Source organism: Scardinius erythrophthalmus, assembly GCF_964197995.2.
Source record: "Scardinius erythrophthalmus genome assembly, chromosome: 4".
Taxonomy (NCBI): Eukaryota; Metazoa; Chordata; class Actinopteri; order Cypriniformes; family Leuciscidae; genus Scardinius; species Scardinius erythrophthalmus.
In genome coordinates, this window is record NC_138224.1 from 18830388 (window position 1) to 18858386 (window position 27999).

Genomic DNA, 27999 nt, shown 5'->3' on the forward strand with positions numbered 1-27999 from the left:
TTATATTATTGTATTGTACTTTGGCACTGGTTTATTCTTTCTTTGTTTTGTTTTTCTTACCTTTGAATGCATATTTATTATTGTATCTTAGTGTATTTTTGTTTGTAGTAGGATTTACTCAAAAATAATTGTGAATTATCTTGTATTTAAAAACAATATTGTGGTTTAGTATATATCATCATCCATATATTTTACACAAATGTATGGTAATAATTTTTTTTTTACTTCTACTATAATAGTAACACTGTTATGGCAGTTTACAGAAAAATTGTGGTATTTTTATAACTTTAGAGTAAAAGTTCATATTAATTTATATTTTTTACTCAGAAAAGGCTGTATGAGAAGGATTTAATATTTTAAAACAGAAACATCCATGTCACCACTCACCACTGTGAATTTATGATAAAAGTAAATCTACTGTATGTATATTTCAAGCATATTATGATTATGCTATTATAGTAATTTAATTACCAATGAGGTATAGATGGAATGCCATAAATGTATGTTTTCTCCCAAATAATCATGCCTAAAAATCATGCCATGCACTAAAACATCTACGTACTTATACTCCACTATTTTTTAAACAATTACCACTGAACTCAGATGACTCAATAAAAATGTCCTCAGGAAAAAAAAAGTGTCTGGGTATGGTGATGCGCATCAGTTTTCAGATGATAACCATCAGAATCTGAGCTCCTGTGGCAGCTGATTAAATAATACATGAGTGACCCATATGGTCAAACTTTCAACTTGTCCCATTACTTTAATAGATCAGACCCTCTTCTACAATCAGTGACCCCCAAATTCACCCTTTCATGGATCCAGACACACAACACCGCAGCTCGATCATTTAATCTGATACTGTGGTGGCTGGCCGGGCTTGAGTTTCAAATGGATAACAAGGAGGCTAAACTTGTTTTGATTGGCAATTATAAGAGAGAACAATAAGGATGCCGTTAAGTCAATTGGGTTTATCAGTAATCAGTTCAGAGTAACTTAATACGGTTTTAAGCAAAGTACGTAAACGCCAGAGAGGGTTTATTGGAAGGATTGACCTAGTGTTCTGTTTTGGCAGACGTCTTCACTTCAAATGCTCTGTGTATTGATAACCTCGGAGCGTAGCCAAGCCAGTGGCTTCAAAGAAGAGTTCGCAAGCTTTAATTCCAATGGAAAGCAAGCACGAGTCGGGAAACGTATTTATTTTCTTAAGAGGACATCAAAGCTGATCAGTACACGCACTAGAAACAGACTGGGGAAACCAAATGGATGGCGTTTCTCTGTAAGAGGTTTATTTTCACTGATAGTGTACAAACAGAAGCACATTTATAACTAAATTTTACACCAGGTGACTGAATTGAAGAGCATGAGCGCCAGAACCACACCGGAAGTTTACAGGGCTCCACTTTATCTGTAACGAGAAAAATAAATATATTTAGTACATTTCAAACAAACTGTAGACATATGAACCTTGAGGAAAGTAAAAGTGTAAAGAATAAAACCAAACACTGTTCACACACAGACAATGTTCAGTGCGATAAAGTGAACATATATGAACATCTGCATGCCATCAATGTGACTTTTTTTTATAGAGGTGTTCTAATTTGTTTCATCGCACTGTGAAAAAACCTGGCCAACCAATAAGATTTGCACTAGTGGGCACTTGCACAGGGTCGATGCGGTTGCATAAAACTACAACTTGGTGGCGCTCACAAACAGACAACTGTGCTAAGCGACAGTGAATAGAGAAACTTGCACACAGCAGTCCTTGGCTCAGTCCAAAATCGCATGATCTCTAGTAGGTGCTTATTTTGAACGAGTACGTACTTTGCGAGTGACCTACCAATGACCTACCAGTGTCAGTTGCAACGCTTCGCGGAGCCGACGACTCCGTATGCTTTAGAATCGCTCCTACGGTACTTTGATTTGTCATACACCAATACGTCAAAAACACGCCTATTCACAAATCCTCTCCCGTGGCTTCATGGGATAGTAAAATGTCCATCGTATGCACACTTGACAATCCCGTTGGAAGTAGTAGGTCATCCGGGTACTTAAGTACTGAATTCAGACATACTTCCGACTACATAGAATGGAAGAACGTGATTTCGGATGCAGCCCTTGTTTATCGCTGTATTTAAGCGGTCACAAAAGCGCCATCTACTGGCAGAGAGTGAATTTGCATCCATTCAGCCCTTCTGCCATACTTTTTAGCGCAATTTTCCACCGGACAAATTGCGATTGTTAACTCATGATTTCTGTTCTGTGCGTCTGTGCGCACCAATCTTGCACTTCTATCTACTCCTCAACCAGACCACCTAGAGACTTCGGGTTTTCGGCATTATGTTAAGGAAGGTCTAATCTCGGGAACGCACAAAAAAAATCCAGGAAAAGATTTACTATCTCTTAGTGTTGTGATCCCATGAGGTGAGAAAATTGCGCTAAAACACTCACCGAGTTTTTATTACTTGTTTTTTTCCACACTGGTCTGAACAGAAAAATTTAGTTTTAAGTTTTTGTGATGAACATTCTTATGGGTGTGAACAGGCCTTAAATAAGTCATGTCAAGGCCAGAAACATATTCTATTTGAAAATAAATAAATGTCAACATTTTAGAAAAACGGCACATAAAAATCAAGTATGCATAGAATGATTTGAAGTCACGTATTTGCTTAAAATGTGTTTCGGGCCTAATCGATAAGACTAGAAGTCAGTGCGTCACTGTCTAACAAGCTATTTTACTCAATTGAAGGAGCTTTAATTGCCATCAATCTCCATTTTGACCAAAACCAAACTACTTTAAAACACCAAAACCTACTAAAAGAACCTATCGCATGCAACAAAAAAACCTTATACAGGAAACAGGAAAACAAAAATCTAATATCTATGCAATTTTTCTAAAAGCACTCAATATATCCTAGTCTGCTGCAGGATGTTACCTCAGTCATGCTTCAGTTCCTGTGAATGATGAATGCATGCAAATCATGGAAAGTTAGTGAGGGGAAGATGGAAATTTGATTAATGTGGGTTAATAAAAACTTAAAAATGTTAAAAAAGGAGTTTATGAAGTAAAGAAATTTAAACAGTGACAATGTTGTGACTGTAACAGAACTGGTTACACGAGGAGGAGATATGGCATGCATGGGTTATTAATGGGATAAAGAGAGAGAGAAAAGAAAACTTCTTACAGAGCAGCAGCTCCAGAAATGATCTCAATGAGCTCCTTGGTGATGACGGCCTGGCGGGTTCGGTTGAAGGTCAGGGTCAGCTTTTCAATAATATCAGCTGATGAATAGGAAAAATAAAAGATTGCAAATGAGAAAGACTGAAAAAGGTATAGAGAGCACAAATTTCTGTTTATAATAGTTATCATGTAGGGATATAGGGCCATAAAAGTCCTTAGAAACTGAAAAGATGATGACATATAAAATGTCTCACAAGCATTCTTGCTGGCGTTGTCCATAGCGGTCATCCTGGCGCTCTGTTCACTGGTGGTGGACTCCTTCATCCCGTAGTAAATGATGTTGACCAGAGAAAACTCCTGATAGTTCCTCAGCACATCAGCATCAATGTCATCATAGATACCCATGTTCTCTGAACAACACACACAACAAATAATGGATTTTATTCGGGTTTCAGTGTCAGTTGATTCCATTTTAAAGCTGGTAGTGATGGCTAACAAGAGCATGACTGCCATATATACTGCCTTACAGATAATTTGAGTATTGAAATACTGACAATGAAACAATACCTGAGCTTGCAACAGTGTCAACAGAATACAGAGGCTTCTCATCTGTCTTGTATGAAATCACAGACCTGCAAAGGACACAAATCCACATCAAAACCAAGAAAAAAACTTTCTGCACTGCTTTGGGTTTATTTTAAGTGCATTATGTGACAAACCTGAATCTGTTAAATACAATAGTTCCCTGGTCAAACTCATAACCAGAGTCCAGCAGCTCTGTGGCAATGATGGAAGCATCCACAAAAGTGGGAGGCCTGCGGCCCACCTCCTTGCAGTTGATCAGGATGTGTTTGCCATGGGTCCTGAGGGATTACAGAAGGAAAGGAAGCGATTAAAGCGATGTGCCTAAAAAACTTAAATGACTGAATGAGAATTACAGAGGCAAGACTGAGAAAGAGAGATACCTGTAGAGCAGACCTCTGAGTTTGTCACCCACATTGACAACCATGACCTCTTTGCCGGCACCAGTGAGCTTGGCGATCTCACTCTTCATGGCTTTGGCCACACTGGTGTGGATGGCACCGCAAAGACCACGGTCAGATGACACGCCGATGATCAAGTGCTTATTCTTTTCTTCTGGAGCCTTGATCTCAGCCTTCTCATAGAGTGCTAAACACAAATATGAAGAAAAAAAAAAACATTACCACAAAGTATCCAAAGACATTCAAAATGATTTTCAGAATGTTTAAGCATAATAAACTTGACTTTTGTGGATTATAAACTGCATACCCATAGAGCCGGTGCCATAGACCCGAGCAGGCCTCAGGGATCTCTCAGCTCTGGCATACTTTGCGGCTGCCACCATCTTCATGGACTTGGTGATCTTCTGGATGTTCTTGATGGACTTCAACCGCAGGGTGACTGGTAACAGGACGAAACACTGGTCAGAAACTTCATACAACTGTCTGTTAATATTTACAACATAAATATTAGCAAAATACAAATTAAGGCAAGCAGATTATACATAGCAAGAAACTGCATTTATAAAAGACATTAAGGATGACCTTTTAAGGAAAAGGAAACTTTACTCACTGTCCTTCAAGGTAGCCATATTCCTGACCTGCCCACTGCAAGAAACATTTATAAAGGTTACTTTCATCCACAAACACAATACAATAACTCTATGACACATCAATGATACATCAATAAATATGACAGCAATTGAGTTACATTGAATGCAGTGCAAACTCTGCAGAACAACACTGCTATTGTGCCATTACACGACAAGATACACACACAGTTTATATTTCAACTCATTGGTATATACGCACGTATTTATTTAGATTATTAACATCAATATAATCATAATAAAAATAGAAATGTCACGTCGCGCGCCGCTGTCATAGGCTTAAGCTCACTGCGGCCTAAAGTTCAGCACGTCCTTGCTCTATTTCAACTGCATTTCATTGACCAAATGACACAATTTTGCCATATTAAGTAAAAATGCTAATTAAATGCATGTTATCACAAATTTAGAGATCATATAAATCCGTAAATTCTCACCATTGTGGGAGGAACACCGCCGCGCTGGTCCTGGCGAACATGTTCACTTCACTGAAGGTCGGTCGGAGCCGCCAGTCTGCGCATGCGCAAATAAAGCTCAGAAACCAAACGCGTACTCACAATAATCTCGCGATATTACACGTACACACAGATCAGTGACGAAACCCGCATGTTATCAAGGCGAGCGGTACGCGTCACGACGCCAGGAAGCGCGAGGAGCGTTGAGACACTGGAAAGTGTTATTTTCTCAATAATTCCCGTGATTTTTTTGGGTTTAAAATGGGGAAAGCAGATTTTCTGAGCCCTAAAGCGATTGGGAACAGAATAAAAGCCAAAGGCCTTCAGAAACTGCGCTGGTATTGTCAGATGTGCCAGAAACAGTGTCGAGATGAAGTAAGTTTACGTGAACGTGTTTTTCTTTCTTCAGTAACACTCAATTGGTGTGTATTTATTATCATAATTTGAGTGTTATCTAATGTTAGGTATGAATATAGTGCTGATTAGTCTGTATTGATTTTACTATATTTTGTGTAGTGTCCTGTTGGCTTGCAGCACAGTCTGGAAAAACTGTAAACTTCCTACCTAGACAGCACTTTTGGCCATCACTGGCTGTGTAAAGCCTAGTGAGCTCCCTACCTAGACAGAATTGTTGGTTACATTGGCTGTGTCTCACAACCTAGTGAGCTACCTACCAAAACAGCATTATTGGATATCATATAGGCTGTCACAAGCTTTCTATAAATTCTAGCTTGTTTGATTATCATAGGTTGTGTCTAACCTGCCAAATTAATAAATGTAAATATATGTACATTTTAAACCTAGGACATTTTTTGGACACCATAAGCTGTCTTAAAGCCAAGTGAGCTGCCTAGACAGCATGTTTGGCCATTACAGGCTATGACTGTGTTGGGCATCATTGACTGTGTCTCAACCTAATGAGCTGTCTATTTAGACAAACTAAAGCAAAAAACAAACGTTATGTTCGCACACTGATTTGACTGCCACTGAAAAGTATTTATTGCAACGTTTCGATCATCAGGTCTTCGTCAGGCAGCATTTTGGGGCTTCAAATGGACACTAGTCATGATTTTAAGCATTATAGGTTGTGTTTCAAAACCCAGTGTACCATCTACCTGGGCAGGATTTCAGGCATGTTCAGTTGGCAGCTCGGCTAACGTGATCTCTCTTGACTGCAGAACGGGTTTAAATGTCACTGCATGTCGGAGTCTCATCAGAGACAGTTGCTGTTGGCTTCAGAGAACCCGAACCAGTTCATGAACTACTTCTCAGAGTAAGTCAGCACACACTATTTTATCCACATCCATCCATCCATCCATCACTGAGATCAAATGTATTTGAAAATCTTATAGGGAGTTCAAAAGTGAATTCTTAGAGCTGCTCCGAAGACGTTTTGGTAAGTCATTGCTGTTTTGATTTATTAGTTTATTGCAAATCCTATACATTTGTTTATTTTGAGATTGTTCTATTATTGAACGCTGAGATGGTCTGTGTTGGTTTTTGCAGGGACCAAGCGAGTTCACAATAACATTGTGTATAATGAGTACATCAGTCATCGGGAACACATTCACATGAACTCTACGCAGTGGGAGACTCTCACCGACTTCACCAAATGGCTCGGGAGAGAAGGCAAGCGTTATACGCATTGGACAGTTAGCTTTTTCATAAATGCACTATATACATTACTGTGCAGAGGGTTGGGTTTATAAGATTTCTATTGAATTTTTTGAAAGAAATTAGCTCTTTTATTCAGCAATGTCGCATTAAATTGATCAAACGTGACAGTAAAGACTTTTAAATTGTTACAAAAAAATTAAATCTACTGTTTTAAACTTTCTATTTATCAAAGAATCCTGGAAAAATGTTTTTTTCATTAAGCTGCACATTGATGATAATTATGAGCAAATCAGCATATTAGATAGATTTCTGAAGAATCATGTGACTAGAGTAATGATGCTGAAAATTACGCTTAGCATCACAGAAATAAATAACATTTTAAAATATATTCAAATAGAAAGCACTTATTTTTTGTTTTAATATTATTTCTAGTGCTTTCAAATGATTAAAAAATTGACGAATGAATTGCATATTTTTCTATGATTAATCGCACCTAACATTATTAGGGGCTTTCGCACCGGGTAGTTCTAGGAACTATATATACACACACTCTTATGACCCCAAACTTGAACGGCAGTGTTAGATGTCTCATTCAGATTCTGTGTCCAGGATTTTGCAAAGTGGATGAGACCCCCAAAGGCTGGTACATCCAGTGGATCGATCGTGATCCGGAGACGATCCGCAGACAGGAGGAGCTGGAGAGGAAGAAGAAACAGGATTTGGACGACGAAGAACGCAGCGCCAAGTTCATCGAAGACCAAGTTCGCCGTGGTCGCGAGGGCAAGGAGCCGGAGGTGTGTGTGTGCGCTGAAAAAAGCGTTTTCAGAGTGTTTTCTTGCTCAGATTTTCAATGTCCATGAATCCACAGGAGGAACCAGTGTTCACCGAACTGAAGCGAAAGAATGAAGATGAGAAAATAGCTTTTAACATGGACGTTGCTTTAGCGGGGCCCTCCAAAACAAGGTAAAAAGTGTTGTGAAGCATTATAGCTGTAGTTTGGGTGAAGTAATCTAATAGGATGCGATAATAACCATTTTTTTTACTTCTATAGCAACACTTTGGGTCCTAGTGCCCTCAAAGCTGCAGCCTCCGTGAAAAGGAAAGAGTCTGCCCATGGCGGAGACTCCAAGGACAAGAAAAAGAAATCTGCTCTGGATGAGATAATAGAGGCACGTTTTCTTCTTTAATGTTTTTCTTTTTAGATATTCATGCTGTGAATTAAGCCGACTTTCCACTATCTCCGACATTCAATTTACAATAATTAATCATGACCGGCCATTTTACGTTTTAGTACACAAATATTGGTAATCGCAAACGGTTACGCAACCAAAGCTTAGATTAGATCAGAAAATTACGCATATGAATAGTGTCAAAGCAATGGCTGACAAACACAATATCAGATTTTCACTACAAGATCATTGTGGCCAAAATTTCATGATAACAATATTGTGATCTCTATAGAAATCTTTAATAGAAATTAAAAAAAAACACCGCGATACAGCAACCTATCATCATGTTGGAGTGTTAACCAGATGGTTACTTTTGTTGGATTATTTACAATATTATCATATGTGTAGTATTAACACAATATTGCGGTTATTGTCAATGACATCCCTGGTCTGAACAACCAGATCGAATTTCATTCATGAAACCATTTTGATTGAATGCATGTCATTTTGTTACATTTCCCTTGTGTGTCTTCCAGATGGAGGAACAGAAAAAGAAATCTGTAAGATCCGATCACTGGATTCAAGCAAACATTGTAGTGAAAGTCATAACGAAGAGACTAGGAGAGAAGTATTACAAGAAGAAAGCAGTCATTCGGGTAACTGAAGCGCTCATTACTGATCCACAGAGTGAATTATGTTTCCTACAGTAATACTGTGTGTATGTGTGTGATTTCATAGGAGGTGCAGAATAAATACACAGCTATGGTGAGGATGATCGACTCTGGAGACAAACTCAAACTGGACCAGAGTCATATGGAGACAGTCATTCCAGCTCCTGGTACTGCGTTACTGTTGTTAAACTTCGCTTAAAGATATATTTGCCCAAAATAATAACTTACCCTTCATGTTTTCCAAACCTGTTCTCCATCTAATCTCTCTTTCTGTCTCAGGTAAGCGAGTTTTGATCCTGAATGGTCAATATAAAGACACGGAGGCCATCCTGGAAAGCATAGATGAGCACAAATTCTCTGCCACACTCGTGTTAGACTCGGTAAGTTCACTCAGAAAACCGTCCAAATGTTTTTATAGTGTTCCAAAACACTATAAAGATGCTGGCTCTAATTCATTGAGAATTCATCAAGGAATCAGTGTTAGATTTTAGGGATTTTATTCAGCAATGATGCATTAAATGTATCAAAAGTGACAGTAAATGCATTTATAAGACTCATCTAAAGCATGTTGTTTGTCTTTAGGGTCGGATGAAAGGAAAGACTGTGGAGGGGATTGCATACGAGGACTTCTCCAAACTGGCCTGATGTTCATCTTCTCTCCAGGGCGACTCTACTGTGTCAGAGTGCATAATAAAGACTCTTAAATTACCTCTTTTACATACTGAAACAATCGACCAATGGTTTTTATTGCTTGTTTCATTATCATCTTTGTTGTCAATGGAAATGGTTGCATACGATTCAAATATTTAATTCAAACTTTTAAGTGATTCGATTTAATGTTTCACTGCAAACAGTCAAGTCAGAAGTGGTGTAATACATTAAAATAACGTTTAATTGGCTTAATTTATAATTAAGTACAGTTTAATTGGTTGATGAATATCACTGTTTCCCAATGTTTTGTATATATTTTCTTGTAGTATTAAAAACCTTTTTTTCTAAATTGCAACTTTCAGTTTTTTTTGGGTGGTTCTTATGGCTTATATAAAATAACAGATTTCTACCCATCAGCCTCTTGTTCTCTCTTAGCAACTAGCATAAGGCACACTCGTGCTCTCAGAGAGCGTTCAGGAAGCTGTCCAGCCGAGGGAGGATATAGCTGGTGTAACTCCCATCAATGAAGCCTTTCCCATTGTTATGGACAAACCAGCAGTATACATCTGAACCTCGTTTCTTGTCACGTCTGTAGTCCTTCTGCCAGCCCCTGATTGAGAAACACATAATACAGAACTTTAAAATATGATATGTGCTAGGTAGTTGCCTTCTTTCAATGGTACATAAGTTGGATAGGGTGGATCTCAAGAATAAATTATTTTGTGTTTTTTTTCAATGAAATTAGCTATGTTTCCATCCAAAGTTGCAAATGTAATTTATGTGCAAAATTGTAATATCGCATAAAATATTTGCGAATAAAGCAGCGTTTCCATCCCATGTGTTCAAGGGAACAAAATCGTCACTTCCTGTGAAACCGGTGCAAAATATCTGTAATAAAAATGGAAGTTGCTGCAATCGGGTAAGAAACTATCTAGGTATAATTAACTAACCGCACATTTTTCTGTAATTAATTGCAATTTAAATATTTAAAATTTTATATTGAATCCCCAAATTAATGTAGAAACAATATAAAGAAGGTATATTTTAAATATTTGTTAAATGGTATTTTTTTTATTTTGTTGACCTTTGTGACCTTGATTTTCAGGTAGGTCGGGTAGGAAATATACAGAAATGTAATAATCAAATGTAAAATAACACTTCACAATCTTCACTGTATACATATAGATGAATCCTTATTAAAGCTACAAAAAGTTATTCAGTCAAGAGTAGTGAGCGATTTTCTCTTTGTCTTTTGTTCTTTGATTAACATTAATGACAAACAGTAGCAGGTTTATTAGGTTGCTGTCACTTTAAGAGCTGAAGCATATTCAATTTTCTCACAACTCTTTACATTCATTTAAGACTTCATTTAACTCATTTAAGACTGTGCTTATGAGGATACATGGCAAAAACAGACATTATTTTGTGTTTTTGTCTGTTCAAGTGCAAAAGAGAACTCAAATTGGTATTGGTGAGCTGTCTGTGAAATGTCTTCTTGTGGTCGTGTTTTGGAAAGATATTATTATGTGATGGTGTGTGACAGTACCTGGTAACCGCTAGTTTGTTGCCTTTCACTTCCATTATAGCCTCTTTCTTCTTTGGGTCTGCTCCTTCATGCACACCGTAGACCTTCACCTCTGGTTCCTGTGCAAACTGGCCTGTTCCGAGACGAAAGAAACGTTTGTGAGAAAAATATATGTTGGTGCATTTTAGTAGTTGTGTGCATTTAAACGTTGAGTGACTCACCAATGAGACCATGAACCTTTTCAGAGTATTTGTTTTCGTTGGACATGTAAATTCCCAGGAAGTCGACCTGCACAGGATGCTTCTTCCACACCCGATGCAAAAGCACCATCACTGAAATCCTCCCATCAATCATCACAGTAACATGTTGCTCCTTTACTATGGTGACCTTCATCCTGATACGCAAGAGAAGGCATATACAGTATAACCAAATTTAAAGAGATCTGTATTAAATAAAACATGAAATTTAGCTTCCTTAATAAATGTATCTGGTCCCATGTTACTATAAAAAAAAAAAAAAAAAAACATTTCCTACTGACATAACCAAGACCGCATAGACAAGAACAATATCAGCTAATCATATTGCATAATCCATGTAAATGGATACAATCAAGTCCCGCCCTACTTGAATATTCAGTTTCATTTTGAAATATATCAGATTATTACAGGTAAATGCGTTATGAATGTTCTTGTCTTCTTTTTAAAAAGTCAGGACATATGATATGTGGACAGAACCTTAATTTGACAAAACTAGAATTTTGTTCCTAATATATTTATTGGTGAAGTATATATGTATATATTTATTTATTAAAGGGATAGTTCACTTTGAAATTAAATTTGGGTATTTTTTAGCTTACCTCAAGGGCATCCAAGATGTAGGTGTCTTTTTTTCCGCAGTAGTTTCAATTTTGATATTTTTAGGTTAAACCGTTCTTGTCTGTCAGTCGTATAATGCAGGTCTATGGTCACTGTCTCAAAGAGCAAATTAAACAATTCCCCATCGTGAGTACACATTGATGGCCTAAGACACGAAATGAGCGGTTTGTGTGAGAAAACGAACAGTATCCTGGTGTGTGACGTGTACGCAGACTGGTGCATAGATATATACACCAGATGTCGCCTTGTCTACGGCAGTTCATTGGAACGAATGTCTTTAAGGTATTTTACTGTTATAAATACTGTTCGTTTTCTCACACAAACCGCTCGTTTCGTGTCTTAGGCCATCAATGTGTACTTATGATGGGGAATTGTTTAATTTGGACGATGGGGAATTGTTTTAATTTGGACTCTGTGCATGCTCTTTGAGACAGTGACCATGGACCTGCATTATATGACTTACAGACAAGAACGGTTTGACCTAAAAATATTAAAATTGAAACTACTGCGGAAAAAAGACACCTACATCTTGGATGCCCTTGAGGTAAGCTAAAACATACCAAAATTGAATTTCAAAGTGAACTATCCCTTTAATTTGCCAAATGCTTTTATCCAAATCAATGTATCTTGTCGTTTTAAAAATGATATATATATATATAGTTCAGATGCAAAAGCCTCTAAGTGCCATCTGAAATTTTCTTCTAGAATGAACTCTTCATATATATATATATAGATATACATATATACATGCTTTTATCTAAATCAATTTACTTTGCATTCAAGGTTAAATTGTACAGCAGTAAAATTCAGTAGCTTACAGTCACTGATTCAAGTGATTCATTGAAAGTTTGTATTGTTATACCTGTTAAATATCAGTTCAGCTGTGACTCCCCAAGAGAAGGAGTGATTGTTCCTGTCTTCCATCAGGTCGATTCTGTTGGTTCTCACTATAACCTGCACACCGTCTGTTTTAGAGTATATTGAGATGGTGCCGAAATATGTGTTCATTTTGTTGTTCTTCATCTTCTTAGACCCGACCAACTGACCGTTGATAGTTACTCCTGGAAAGAAAGAAAAAAAACACATATGGAACGTGAAACAAATAAAAAATAAAAGGCCTAATTTTTTCATTTGATGAAAGAAGCCTGTAGAAGTTACCTGTCCCAGGATCTGAAACTAGGTTAAGGATGTGTCCAGGTTGGGAGTCAATGTTAAAGCAGATCTCCATGTTGCTTCTGGGTAAGTTAATGATGAAGTGTGGGTCACTTTCCACTGCAGTAAAATCAAAAGCATGAGAGAGATCACAGCCTAAACTTAAAGCAAGACACCGTAGGTGAATAGGGTGAAAATGTAGACTGATAGATATCACCATACTTCCCCAGTTGATTCATTACATTAAAAAAATGCACACAAAAAACTACATTTCTAACAAATTTTCGGAAATGTTGTTTAAACATGCAAATGTGGTATTATCTAATTAAATATGCACTTATATGCATATATTTCCAGAACAGAAATCTGAACACTGGATAAAAACAGATTTATAATGTTTCATTTTGTTGACATAAAGGGTTTTTACAGAGGGGGTTATGAATATCTCTTTTTATCACTCCAAAAATCTGAAAATATGATGTCAACAGCCAATTTTCATCATGTTTTTAGGAACAAAACTCTGTAAAACAAAATCTTCAGAATATAGATAGGAATAAAATGGTAACTTTTAGTGTATGTAAGAGCTACTGAAATGGAGATTTCTGGCCCTGCAATAAACAAGAAACCAATTCTCATTGCGTTCACACTGATTCTGGAATCTCTTTGGACTTCACTTCAGTTCTGAAACTGTTTTGTGAAACCCTGCGCTGATACATTTTTAGGTACAATCAACTTGGATGTTTAAGTCATTTATAACTTAAACTGCATTTAACTAACTCAAAAATGAGTTGAACCTTGTATATCTTAAAAAAAAGTAGAAAATATCTTAACTTATTTTGATGAGTTAAAGCAATGTAAAAACATATATTGTTATAACTTATTGATCATTTAATTTTTTACAGTGTGCTGGCTTGTTTTAAGCGTTCGCATTTTAATCAAAATGCATGTGAACCATTTTAAGAATTACAAACAGCCTGCACCAGCGAAAAAAAGCTACTTTCAGGATTTCTAAAGACACACAGGGAAAAAAATAGCGGTGAAAAGGCATTGGAAATAAGTTCTTTTTGCGGCTGACCTTATTGCATTTCCATGTGTGCGACTTTCCCTTTCAGATGCAAAATAAATAAATCATGAACATGATTTACAAAGGTTTGCGGTGGAATTTGCTTGCATTATTTAATTCTGAAACAAGCATGTCTTAAAGGAGAACTCCGGTCAATTTTAACATTGAGCTCATTTTTTTGTACATTTGGAGTGGTCAATACAGAGAACAACTACAAAAATCGGTGTTGCCTACACCGAGTTATTCTATTTTTAAAATTTGCACCCTGTTGACTTCAATGGGGCAAGTACTAAACCTGCTTTTAGCCTCTTAACATCCTTAATGTGTCATTACAAGTGCACAGAAAATGTGAGTGATTCCTTCAGAGTGAACACGAGTGAATCTGACTGCAGTAGATGTGAAAGAAATGTATAAAAATGATGTTATTTAAGCCAGCGCAAATACCTGTGTTTACATCCTGTTTTCGGGTGAAGTCCAAAGTAGTCGATTGCCGAGTTCACGCGTGTGATCATAGGTACTAAACCTATGCGTGTGAACTCGGCAATCGACTACTTTGCGCTTATTTTATCATTACCATTTTGGTAATAATGGTAATGATCTGGCTGCGTCTGTGTTCTTTAATGTGCAGTAGATCAGATCTATGGGTTTGTGGTCTCACACTAATTTAGTAAAACTCACCCCAAGTGTGAAAACACCCTAAATATCATTTGACTGTGCTGCATTACCAGAAGTGATGTGCCGAGAAAGGATCCTTTCTCCGGCTGCTTCTACGGGATTTGGAGCATTAGTAGGCAGAGCCCACTGAGGTTTCGAATAGACTTGCTGTTGCACTGACAATGATCCCGATAAAGGAGCAGTGGCTGAGAAAAGGGGGAAGAGAAATAACCCTTATAATAATAAATAGAACAAAACAAATAATTTCCATACTCTATTTAATAATGCTATTTGCAATATGGATATTATATTTCAAGACAAACCGTTTGGATTTGGTACCTGAGCAACAGCCGTGTTTGGAGTCTTTGGGCGAGTCTGCGATCAGTCGTTCTGTCCTCCCCTCGTCTTCACCCTCCACCAGCATGGCAGTAAAAGGGGTCACAAACTGATGCTCCAAAGCCAGGGCCACAATCCGCTGAGTGATCTTACGCTTCCTGCTCGCAGTAGAAGCTAGAGAGCTACATGAAAGCAATTCCACAGAGGCAACGATGAGCACGATGGACTCTTTTCAAAGACTGATCCCAGACAGCAAAATAGTGTGGCCCACATCCGGCCCACATCTGGGCGGGATCTAGTCCGACACTGTATTGCTGTCTGGGATGTTATACACATTGCTAATAAAACGAAAAAAAAAATGAATATTTATAACACTATACTTGGTGTTTTCTTGCCTTGGTATTAAATTACAGAAAACTGGTTAATGCTGCTGCATGAGATTTCGATGCAAATTTGACATCTTTCGCTTTTTTGACCAATGTAATTAATTTCTCAATTTTTTTATCTTTTGGAAAGTCATAGAAATGCTATAGTGAATTTCGTTCACCATGTTGTACTTTGGGTGTGCAGTTTTTCTAGTTTGTATACCTTTTGTAACCACTGTATGATTCAAAGCGAGACTTAGCAAACTGTTACATTTATGGAAAAAAAATCCAGAATACTTAATATTAAATGGTTTGAAAAATAAAAAAGAGGAAATCATATCTGAATCAGAATAGGTTAACTGCCAAACTCATAAATTGGTTTGGTTTGGTTTAGATATTTATGGCACTTTTCCATTACCAGTACCAGCTCAACTCGACTCGCCTCGTCTCGGCTCGGCTCGCTTTTCGCTCCGTTTTCCATTGCAGATAGTACCTCCACAATAGTACCTGGTCGTCATAGTGACGCCGCAGGAAATGATGACGCAGTGAATAGTGACGATTCTCTGACCAATCAGCAGTCTGCCGTGTTTTCACGTCACATTTTAGTATCGCCTCAGCTCGCTCAGAACCTCGCCGGAGGTGATACGAAAAAAAGTACCTGGAAGCAGGTACAGGTACAACTTTTACACAGTGGAAAACCAAACAAAGTCGAGTCGAGTCGAGTTGAGGCGAGCTGGTACTGTGTAGTGGAAAAGCGCCATTACTGTTGAAACAGGAATTTGGGCAGGACATGTCAAAATACTTTTTTTAAAGTCTTCCTGTGATGGAAATCAAGCTTTTAATGTTGTTTATACTGTATGTCTATGTATGGACTATATATCATCAACGAGTGGATCTCTGAGCTGGTGTGAGTGAGTGAGTGGAGGCGGGGCTACTTTGCATGTTCTAAATAAAGCAAGGGTGTAGAGTTACATTCAAGCTATTTTAAGGCATGACAATTTTTTTTTTTTTTTGCCAGGCTGTGATGTAGTTAGAAAGATAGAACATTCGAAGAGACGTTAATGATAGTTTTCGCTTCAAGTGTTTGCTGTTTACCAATGTAAGCACTGTGGCAGTAGTAATGCTATATTTAAAAAATTTACTCTTGTACTCTTGATACTCAAGTACTTTTAAAAACAAGTACTTTAGTACTTTTACTTAAGTAGACATCTGACTGTAGTACTTTTACTTTTAAAAAATGTTTAAATATTTCATTTTGGTGATTAAAGATTAGTTTTAAGCAGAGCCGGACAGTAATGGAGTACATTTACTTGAGTACAGTACTTAAGTACAATTTTGAGGGATCTGTACTTTACTCGAGTATCATTTTTGGGGAGTACTCATGACTTTACTCAAGTACATTTGAGAGGCAAATATTGTTCTCTTTACTCCGCTACATTTCTATCCATAACTGTGAGTACCCGTTACTTCTAAAAAAAAAAAAAATAAAAAAAAAATCTCAGAGAAACCCTCAATTTGTTGTTTCCCTCTCAAACGTGATTGGATTGTGCAGGCGCCACTGATTGGGACAGCCTATCAGCAATCACCTTCAGCTTTCCGCCAAAGTCACCTCCATGGTCAGATTTAGATAAGAGACGAAACCATAGACAAAACAATGGATGAAGACGCAGCAGGTCCATCCCGGGAACGTGCCAAACCATGGCCTCACCTTGCCAGACTATTTCAATTTTCTGAACGAGTTAATGATAGTTTTCGCTTCAAGTGTTTGCTGTGTTTACCAATGTAAGCACTGTGGCAGTAGTAATGCTATATTTAAAAAATTTACTCTTGTACTCTTGATACTCAAGTACTTTTAAAAACAAGTACTTTAGTACTTTTACTTAAGTAGACATCTGACTGTAGTACATTTACTTGTACTTGAGTAAAATTTAGCAAGGGGTATCTGTACTTTTACTCAAGTAATGAAGCTGTGTACTCTGTCCGCCTCTGGTTTTAAGGGATAAAATGATTGACGGGGACTTTAATTATAAAAGCCATTCGCCTTTAGTTTACATCACAGCCTGGCAAAACATGTCCCGCCTTCTTAAATTTTGAACTTAATTTGTTCCCCTTTTGGGAAATAATTTCATGAAATATGAACAAGCTGGTTCTTTTCAATGAACCTGTTGAAACGGTTTGCATATCACACTGAAGGTTTCATTTGTCATTTAGAGCGATCCAATTGCAGCTGTTCTCAATTCAACAATTCACTGATTCAATTGTCTTCATGTCTGACTCAAAATGAGCCAAGAATCGGGAGATCCTCCAAGCTTGAGCATGTGTGCATTGATGCAGTAAAAAGTAAGTTACTAATATACATATAATAAATGAGAATCAGTATACTTATCATTTGGTCCAATTTCCTGTTTTGGTCAATGAGAAACACATTAAATGCATACATATAGATGGCCTCAAATCTGTTTCTCTCACCGTTCGGCCAATAGCTGATTGACAGTAATGTAAGCCCACATTTGCCGAGCAAAGCCGGGGAAGGAATGTTGATGTGTGCTGAGCTCAGAGTCCAACTCTAGAATATCTGCCTCTGTTCGAATGTTCAGGTCCATGTTGGCCTGGAGAAGAATAACATCATTGCTAAAGCCAGCCATGAAACCCGAATTTTAAAATCTGAACTGAGAAAAATGTGACATGGGGCTCACAGCAGAGGCAGTGGTGATGCTTTGCAGCGTGGTGAGGTCCGACGGTTGGAGTTTTCCAGCCACTATCAGCTCAGAACCACTAAAGAACTTGTCAAAACGATTCTGAGTGACGTTATACACAGTGTTCGCAAAGAAATCAATAGTGATGGTCCTCAGGAGAGGAGAGGAAACCTGACTGTAGAACGTCTGGAAGAAAAAAAATGAGTGAACAAAAAATAATTTTTCAAAGCTCAAAAGACTTCACATCAGCTTTGACTCAGATGCTTCTTATAAGATTTCAGAGAAATAACAATACACTAAAGGAGAGCATATAAAACACCCAGAATAAAAATTTAAAAGACTAAGACTAAACATATTGTGATAATATAGAGCTACATAGTGAGTTAGGATATCTCAGAAAATTTGGACTTGGAAGAATTTGATGAGATCTTACTCAAAAAAACCTTTTTATTGCAGACAATTTATTTATTGGGTTTTTTAAACTGGGGTTTATGGAAAATTGGAGTAAATTTGACTAAATAAAATTTTAATTAAATATGTTTATTGCAATATATTTTGACACATTTAATTGTTTTTATATTATAAATGTCTCATTCTGCTTTGAAATTCATGTGATTAATCACTTTCAATCAATATAATATTTAATTATATTGACTGACCTAGTTTGTAATTGTAAGAAAAAAAAATTGCATATATAACTATATAAATAAATATTTTGTTTTGTAATATCACATAATATATAGACATGTCGTTACAATATGATGATTATAATTTTTTCTAACATTGTAAATGTTTCTTAATACATGAAATATAAATGAATATAAATAATATAAGGCAGCACAACTTTGATGAATTTGATGTTTACCGTATAGTTACGTCATTTTAAACCAATAAGATTTCGTTGTTGGCGGGGGTTACCAAGTGCAAAACGTCAGATATATAAACCAAGCGATCATTTAAAATGTCCTGTCGCTCTTCCATTTTAAAAAGCATTAAAATGGATGAGATGGGCTCCGTCCCAAATGGCACACTTCGCACTTGCGGTCAAGTGGACTTACAATGTAGGGTGTTCCACTTGTCTTTTAAGGTTTCAAAAGGGCGCATATCACCCCTTTGTGGCTGATATGCGCCCTGGATGTACATTTTAGCAGATAGTTCGCCATTTTTTTCTACCCGACAGTCAAACCAGCATTACGTCACAAAAGTGTGAACTCGGAGGAAGATAGCGAGGGCTTAGGGTGCCATTTGGGACAGGGCCATGTTATTTATCATGACACTATGTCAAACTGAACCTTTAACTGCTCCGCAGCATCATGATTGGCAAAAATCCTCTGGGCGACACCCCTGTTTTCCAATGCAATTCGCTCTAGGAAGTCGAAGTCGACGTCAAAACCAATACCAAGAGAGAACAGAGAAAAATCCTCCCTCATCACACGTTTCACGTTTTTCTGAATAGTGCTCAGCTTTATTTCTCCTAAACAAGACGTGAAGATAGAAACAGTAGATCAATAAAGGACTACAGGAAACTCCAGTTAATAAAGGTGGACAAACAGAAATTATCTGCTGCATGGTGTAAATGTTATTTGGTCTTACCCACTGTTGGGTCTCCATCTGATACCAGGATGATCATTGACACAGAACGAGGGTCGATCAGTCCCTGATTAGTCCCTCTCACCAGCATCTGCACTGCTCTCAGTAAAGCTTCATTGATGTTGGTGCCTGAGGACAAATGTTACACGGGTCAGTCACTAATGTTTAAGAAATTCAAATTATTAAGAAGTCAATTCTCAAATTATTATCTCGTATTATAGGGGACACATGTTCTTCAAATTATAAGCAGTGAAACAAAGCAGAAACTATATTGGAAAGTCTCACTCGCCTCCATTGGGCTTGATGCTTTGGATGTACTTCTTTGCTTCGTCCACCTGGATGGAGGAAGCTTGGACCAGATCTTCCCTCCAGCAACGGACATTGTGATTGAAATCTATGACGCTGAAGTAGTCATCCATCGACAGATCGTTCAGAATAGCCTTCATTGCCTCCACTGTCTACAAAACAAAAAAGGGCTGTTAGGTAAATCTCTCTCTTCTTTTTAAGGGTTAAAGTAACATAAAACAGCATTAACTGGACAAAATTCCTGCTCAAAAGCATAGTGCGTTATCATGATAATCAAAAGAACTTTTCATAAGCAGCTAGAATTATGCTAAGCTAATAGGCTAAGCTGTTAGATTGCTAACTGAGAGCTAACTGAAAACACACAATAAAATTTAAGTCTCCATGAAATCAAAATGTACCTCTTTTTTTTGCAATACCGAACAGAAATGAGTTTTCACAAAGCAAATCTAGTTTATATAGCTAATCTAGTTTCATGATCACTTTAAAGGGACAGTTCACCCAAAAATTTAAATTTTGTCATAATTTAGTCACCCTCAAGTTCTTCCAATCCTCTGTTTGTTTCTTTCTTCTGCTGAACACATAATAAGATATTTTGAAGAATATTGCCCTCATTGACTTCCATAGTCTTTTTTTCTCCACTATGGAAGACAATGAGGGCCATCAACTGTTTGGTTACCAACATTCTTCAAAATATCTTCTTATGTGTTCAGTAGCAGAAAGAAACTCCTACAGATTTGGAACAACTTAAGGAGGAGTAAATTATGATAGAATTTTCATTTTTGGGTGAACTATCTCATTAAAAAAGTGCCCTTCAATTTACTTGATGGCCACATGGTGGCAACATGGGAGTTTCAATGCAATTAAAAATGCAGTTCTCCACTCATTCTACAAGAAGGCACATCTATACCAAGAATTTTTTCAGTAATGGCTCATTCATCACAACTGTATTCAACAAAAACCACATTCTGATGAAAGATTAGATTATATGTCTCCTGATATCTGCAGGTTACTCAGGTAAACAAATCCATACCTGTTTCATCTTCAGCCCCCACATGCTTCCACTCACATCAATGACAAAAACTATGTTTTTGGAGAGAGGTGAGAGATCAGACGGAGCATAGAATTGAATGAAATGACCGTCAGACACCTGAGAAATAGAAATAGAGTGCATCAACAATGGCACCTAATGAAATAAAGCATACTGTTTTTCATTCATTCGTTCAGCATTTTTGAATATTTCTGAAGGATCATGTGACACTGAAGACTGTAGTAATGATGCTGAAAATTCAGCTTTGTCATCACAGGAATAAATTACATTTTAAAATATATAAAAATTATTATAAATATTGCTCTTTTAAATTGTAATAATATTTTACAATATTAATGTTTCTACTGTTTTTTGATTTAAAAAAAAACGCAGCCTTGATGAGCATTTGTGAGTCTTACTTTTTAAATTAAATCTTTACGAAAAAACAAAATCCCTTGTCTAATGTAAAAAAAAAATCGAATTGAATATATAAAATAGATTGATTAAAAAAATATCAATTAAAAAAACAAAAAAAAACATTTGAGTGATATCTGAGACAAGCAACTGGTGAACTGACACCTGATTGTGCTTGTGTATGTCAAATATTATCTGTAAAAGTGAATGTAGATGCAAACCTGAAGTTCTCCAGCATTGCTCTCTCTCTCCACATCATATTTCACAGTGAACACGCCATCCACCGCGCTTTCCGTGCAGTTTTTACACTTTAGCTGCTGCTGCAGAGTCGGTTTGAACACGATGTGGGCTTTTTCTTTCGTGTGGGTGATTTTAGTCAAATCTGAAAATTGCTCTCCCAGTGTGTTAGGGGCCGTGACAAACTTGATACCTTTGGGCTCAAATATATACACGTCAACCTAAGGACATAAAAACATTTGCAAAAACACAACACATTACACTGGTCAGTTCATGACACAATATATCTATGTGTGTGTGTGTGTGTGTGTGTGTGTGTGTAACTGACCTGCAGCAGTGGAACGAGGCGTCCAGGTTGAATGTGTAAAGTGTGCTGGTAGAAGCCCAGTTTCCTCTGCATCATTTCCTGATAGTGTAGCTCAAACTCCACTTTGCTGCCTGGAGGAACATGCACCTCTGTCCTAAAGGTCTCCATTGCTTGAGAGTTAGTCCTGAGAGACAAAAAGTCTAAGATATATAAACATTGACATATAATGTATCGCTGCATCTGCAATCACACACTATATTAAGTACTACCTCGGGTTACTAGTGACCTGGGACGTCATTCACTACCCCTCCTCCTCATTAATTTATTCAAGTTAGACATCAACCTTCTTAGTATTCCTCAATCAATCCATTATAAACAATATAACATATACTGTAACAATAAAAATTAAAAAAATTAAAAAAATTGTATGGGTCGCTAACGAGCCGAGGTGTGTAACAGCGGTATATTGTTTTCTGCACAACAATAATTGAATCTTTGATGCCTGAATAAGTGAAATTCACCTTTATTCCACAAGGTGTCAATGTCTGATACACAATGATGAAATTATGTTACACTCATAGTTACCGCAGGCAGAAAACAAAAGAATAGGAAGAATAATCAGCAAAACTTGAAATGGCTCAGCGATTTACTGCAGAGCAACGCAATCAAATAGTGTCACTGTCACTTGGTGGTGGATCTGGTTAAATATTGATTCCGAAGATGTTGAAAATGATAGTTTTGAGAATATGTTTGAGATTGTGAATATGAGCAGATACTGAATGTACATGGGAAATGAGCTTTGATGAGGAGAGTGATGATGATATGTATAAAACATCTGCTCAAACTAAATCCTTCCAAGCTCCAAAAGGTAACAAAATATGATTTATTTGATCCTTCTGTAATTGTTACTCTAATATCATGAGAGTTTAATATTATCACGACAGGTAGAGATCCATCCGTGTTAGATGTAGGCGATTTGTATTTAAAGATTAGAAAATTAGTTGTGATAAATTATGATTAAATGTAAAATTTGCCATTTAAAAAATTATTTTGTTACACAGCAGAACCATTTAAAATAAACTACCAGGCATAAAGGTTTTTAAGCTATAGTGAAAAATGTACAATTGACAATTGACATTTATTTATATAAATCTGATTCTAAAATCTTGATGTGGATAAAAAAAAGTGTCATGTTGTCACTGACATGTCATACGTAAAAGCAATTATATATATATATATATATATATATATATATATATATATATACACAGTGAGGAAAATAAGTATTTGAACACCCTGCTATTTTGCAAGTTCTCCCACTTGGAAATCATGGAGGGGTCTGAAATTGTCATCGTAGGTGCATGTCCACTGTGAGAGACATAATTAAAAAAAAAAATCCAGAAATCACAATATATGATTTTTTAACTATTTATTTGTATGATACAGCTGCAAATAAGTATTTGAACACCTGTCTATCAGCTAGAATTCTGACCCTCAAAGACCTGTTAGTCTGCCTTTAAAATGTCCATCTCCACTCCATTTATTATCCTAAATTAGATGCACCTGTTTGAGGTCGTTAGCTGCATAAAGACACCTGTCCACCCCATACAATCAGTAAGAATCCAACTACTAACATGGCCAAGACCAAAGAGCTGTCCAAAGACACTAGAGACAAAATTGTACACCTCCACAAGGCTGGAAAGGGCTACGGGGAAATTGCCAAGCAGCTTGGTAAAAAAAGGTCCACTGTTGGAGCAATCATTAGAAAATGGAAGAAGCTAAACATGACTGTCAATCTCCCTCGGACTGGGGCTCCATGCAAGATCTCACCTCGTGGGGTCTCAATGATCCTAAGAAAGGTGAGAAATCAGCCCAGAACTACACGGGAGGAGCTGGTCAATGACCTGAAAAGAGCTGGGACCACCGTTTCCAAGGTTACTGTTGGTAATACACTAAGACGTCATGGTTTGAAATCATGCATGGCACGGAAGGTGCCAGCACATGTCAAGGCCCGTCTTAAGTTTTCCAATGACCATTTGGATGATCCAGAGGAGTCATGGGAGAAAGTCATGTGGTCAGATGAGACCAAAATAGAACTTTTTGGTCATAATTCCACTAAACGTGTTTGGAGGAAGAAGAATGATGAGTACCATCCCAAGAACACCATCCCTACTGTGAAGCATGGGGGTGGTAGCATCATGCTTTGGGGGTGTTTTTCTGCATATGGGACAGGGCGACTGCACTGTATTAAGGAGAGGATGACCGGGGCCATGCATTGCGAGATTTTGGGGAACAACCTCCTTCCCTCAGTTAGAGCATTGAAGATGGGTCGAGGCTGGGTCTTAATGACCCGAAGCACACAGCCAGGATAACCAAGGAGTGGCTCTGTAAGAAGCATATCAAGGTTCTGGCGTGGCCTAGCCAGTCTCCAGACCTAAACCCAATAGAGAATCTTTGGAGGGAGCTCAAACTCCGTGTTTCTCAGCGACAGCCCAGAAACCTGACTGATCTAGAGAAGATCTGTGTGGAGGAGTGGGCCAAAATCCCTCCTGCAGTGTGTGCAAACCTGGTGAAAAACTACAGGAAACGTTTGACCTCTGTAATTGCAAACAAAGGCTACTGTACCAAATATTAACATTGATTTTCTCAGGTGTTCAAATACTTATTTGCAGCTGTATCACACAAATAAATAGTTAAAAAATCATACATTGTGATTTCTGGATTTTTTTTTTAGATTATGTCTCTCACAGTGGACATGCACCTACGATGACAATTTCAGACCCCTCCATGATTTCTAAGTGGGAGAACTTGCAAAATAGCAGGGTGTTCAAATACTTATTTTCCTCACTGTATATATATATAATTGCTTTTATATACTATACATATAGACTATTTATAAAAATATACAACTGTAAATTAAAAAAATTTTATAACTAAAAAATATAGTTATAATTCTGAATATTAATTAAAAGAGCAATATAAATATACATTCAGTATATATTTTATATTCTGTTCTATATTGTATATTTAATAAATATACAATATAGAACAGAATATAAAATATATACTGAATGTATATTTGCACATTTTAATATATATAGCCAATACAGTAAAACTTCCACTATTGCCGTATGAATGGATTGATGGAAAACCATACCTGACGATGCCGGCTGCTTTCCCACGAGCTCTTGATTTAGCGTAAAGGTTTCGTGCCACTGTCTTCTCCTTCACTGAGCCAACGAATGTGATCCCGTTGACATTCCTGAAAAGCACCCACCTGTCATTCAGGCATTTCATGTGTTTGTGTGCGTATGCGTGTCAGTGTTAAAGCTCTCACATGGTGAAGTTGTTAATGAAGGCCTGTTTGGGAATCTGCACGTTGAAGCCGATGCTCTGGGCTTTGGAGCCTGAGTTGACCACAGAGCTCTTGACTGTGGTGTGAGCGAACCGCGACGTGATTCTGCTCTCCACCTTATAGCTCTTAACTGTGATGTCATTGCCCTGAATTGCCTGCATACAAACACAAACAGAACGCAAAACACAAATCAAACTATAAACATTAATATATAAAAACTGTCAAGCAACTTGAGCACCTACACTGTTAAAAAAGTTCCTGCCTTAAATTTTTAAGTACAATAAACTTGGATGTTTAAGTCATTTCAACTTAAATTACATTAAACTGACTTTTAAGAAAATGAGCTGAATCTTGTATAACTTATAAAAAAAGTTGAAAATTGCTTAACTTTTTTTGATGAGTTAAAGCAATGTAAAAGCATATGTTTTCATAACTTATTGATCATATAATGTTTTTTACAGTGTAGCAACACCTTAGTTCTATAACAAAAATCTTCTGTTTGTCATTTCCTTTTCTATTTTGAAATGCTATTTTTTTTTTTACATTAGGCTTGTGTAAAAGTAGTGAATTGCCTACCGTAGACTATCAAAACTTGCAAAATGTAAACTTTTTGCACATTTATTCATTTTAAATGCCCGTTCACATCAATGACGGTAAATATAATATTCCGATAAAGATATATTTCTAAAAATCTTTCTAAATATGTTAAAGAATAGTAGAGTCCAAACCACTATAACAATACCATCACAGAGAAAAAATATCATTGGAGTCACTTTCAAAATGGTTATTTCCAGCTAAAGAATGATAAAAACATTGACAGCCAATCAGAATCCATCCTAATTTAAAAAGCTTGAGCATTACAAGCAGCGGACAACAGAACGATGGATGGATGGATGGATGGATGGATGGATGGATGGATGGATGGATGGATGGATGGATGGATGGATGGATGGATGGATGGATGGATGGATGGATAGATAGATAGATAGTGTTGGGTGTAATGCATTACTAAGTAATTAATTACTGTAATTAAATTACTTTTCCCTTGAAAAAGTAAAGTAAGGGATTACTCTTCAGTTTTCTGTTATTTAGGCCTAATTACAGTTACTTCTGTCTATAGAACAATTCTAAATAAAACATTACTGGATTTAACATCAAAATTTCATGTTTTTAATATGTTTTAATGTAACCTTCTCCCTTTAAATAATTTGGTCAGTTCAAGAATAATGTATGCAATTGTATACTGTTTATTTGAAAACATGCTTTTTGCAAAAGTTTTGATATGTGATTTAGGAAGTAATTAAATACTTTTTTAGAGAGTTAAATTAGCCTATAGTACAGTAATCTAATTACACTGTTGAAGATGTAATTAGTAGCTAGTAATTAATTAACTACTACTTTTTTAGAGTAACCTGAACCAACACCGATAGAAACTAAAGAAATAATATAGAAACTTAGAAACTCAAACTAATCAGGAGAAAAAAAAAATGTCTCTAAGTAGAACAGCAGCAGAGGGGAAGTCAATAACCGTAGTGTCTTTGAACAAATCGATTAGTAGATAAGATTAAAGTGGAACAACAAGAGCATGATTACCTCAAAATCCTCTTCTTCACTGGTCAAAACGTTTCTCTACACACACACACACACACAAAGAGAAAAATGGAGCATGTTGTATAAATGTTTAAAAAACAATTAACAGTATTCAAATGATGATACGTTGATAAAACTGTAAAATTAACTCCTATGTTATACCAGGACAATAATAGGACAGACGTAAATTCAATATAGACTATAAACTATAGGATCTGAAATCTTTTTTTCCCAACAAATGGCCAATGAGCGGAAAATATTAAAATAAAATATAAAAGAATGTTAATTGTCAGGCTCAGTGGGTCATTAATTTATACAGTATGAGAAGGGTTTATTAATATAACATTGTATATAAATGTATATAACTTTTGCAATTTTCTACTGACATTTGAGGCATGTGTAAATGTAAATATTTATATAAGTTAATTCATTTTAATTAGATTTTTTTAACAAAATCTAACTTAATTTTTTATATATATATAAAACTAAAAAAAAAAACAAAAAAAAAAAACGTGACATCTGACACAAGCGCATGGACTGGTGGACTTACACCTGACTCTTTGATCAATGGTAATCAATGAAGGCCTCAATGACACTGTCATCACATTAAAACATCTCAAAACTTGCTTGAACATCTTAAAAACAAGTACATATCTGCAGTATATTAGAGAGCATTTTTGTTCAGAATCATCCTTTTAACATTTTCAATTTCATATTGAAGCTGGATATGAAAACTTACCTTGTATCTCCCAGACTGATCCAGAGGACCTGACTAACAAAATAACACACAATAAAGCTTTCAGTTTAGATACACATTCAATCTACTGACATAAACACGCATTCAAATAAATTTGCCTCATTTTCTCACACTTTTCTCTTTCCGTCTTACCGTTTCACTTTCCCACTCCCCATCGATGATAAACTCGAAAGCCCTGCTCTGAGAAAAGAGCAAGACGCACAGAAAAACTGGAGTCTTCATGGAACCAGAGAAAAGTCCTCTTAACGCACAACAAAATGTCCAGCACAAGCCACACACATACACACACTGACTGAGGCTCAATGATCAGCCTCTGCAGTCTCTGAGACCTCTGAGCCTCGTCAATATTTGTTGTGGCCCAAATATCTAAAAAAACCTG

At 36.7% G+C, this 27999-nt stretch overlaps 3 protein-coding genes across 5 annotated transcripts; 1 reads left to right on the forward strand and 2 right to left on the reverse strand.

The window, feature by feature from the left end:
- Positions 1-1263: 1263 nt before the first annotated feature.
- On the reverse strand, positions 1264-5394 carry atp5f1c (ATP synthase F1 subunit gamma; the record flags this gene model as incomplete). 2 transcript variants are annotated; one of them, XM_081364353.1, is made up of 9 exons in its annotated part: positions 5246-5394; positions 4775-4809; positions 4472-4603; positions 4147-4351; positions 3901-4044; positions 3749-3813; positions 3436-3591; positions 3186-3282; positions 1264-1408 (listed from the first exon to the last, which is right to left on the reverse strand). In XM_081364353.1, exons 1-9 carry the CDS (start codon positions 5284-5286, stop codon positions 1405-1407), a joined length of 879 nt encoding a protein of 292 aa, XP_081220479.1. In that variant the 5' UTR covers positions 5287-5394. The 2 variants fall into 2 exon arrangements, with proteins under 2 accessions (XP_081220479.1, XP_081220480.1); XM_081364354.1 differs by lacking the exon at positions 1264-1408 and having other exon boundaries at positions 3182-3282; positions 5246-5336.
- Positions 5375-9720, forward strand: kin (Kin17 DNA and RNA binding protein). 2 transcript variants are annotated; one of them, XM_081364352.1, is made up of 11 exons: positions 5375-5638; positions 6285-6536; positions 6616-6659; positions 6770-6892; positions 7490-7674; positions 7749-7843; positions 7932-8049; positions 8586-8705; positions 8788-8887; positions 9000-9100; positions 9303-9720. In XM_081364352.1, the coding sequence occupies exons 2-11, from the start codon at positions 6463-6465 to the stop codon at positions 9363-9365; spliced, it is 1023 nt and encodes a 340-aa protein (XP_081220478.1). In that variant the 5' UTR covers positions 5375-5638; positions 6285-6462; the 3' UTR covers positions 9366-9720. The 2 variants fall into 2 exon arrangements, with proteins under 2 accessions (XP_081220478.1, XP_081220477.1); XM_081364351.1 differs by having other exon boundaries at positions 5389-5638; positions 6442-6536.
- On the reverse strand, positions 9203-27960 carry itih2 (inter-alpha-trypsin inhibitor heavy chain 2). Its single transcript, XM_081364350.1, has 20 exons — positions 27753-27960; positions 27603-27635; positions 26867-26902; positions 25256-25428; positions 25076-25180; positions 21940-22102; positions 21596-21832; positions 20964-21080; positions 19917-20085; positions 19631-19756; positions 19330-19511; positions 18038-18223; positions 17811-17950; positions 14980-15158; positions 14712-14846; positions 12930-13043; positions 12634-12832; positions 11118-11290; positions 10918-11029; positions 9203-9981 (listed from the first exon to the last, which is right to left on the reverse strand). The coding sequence occupies exons 1-20, from the start codon at positions 27840-27842 to the stop codon at positions 9834-9836; spliced, it is 2817 nt and encodes a 938-aa protein (XP_081220476.1). The 5' UTR covers positions 27843-27960; the 3' UTR covers positions 9203-9833.
- Between the last annotated feature and the right edge of the window lie 39 nt (positions 27961-27999).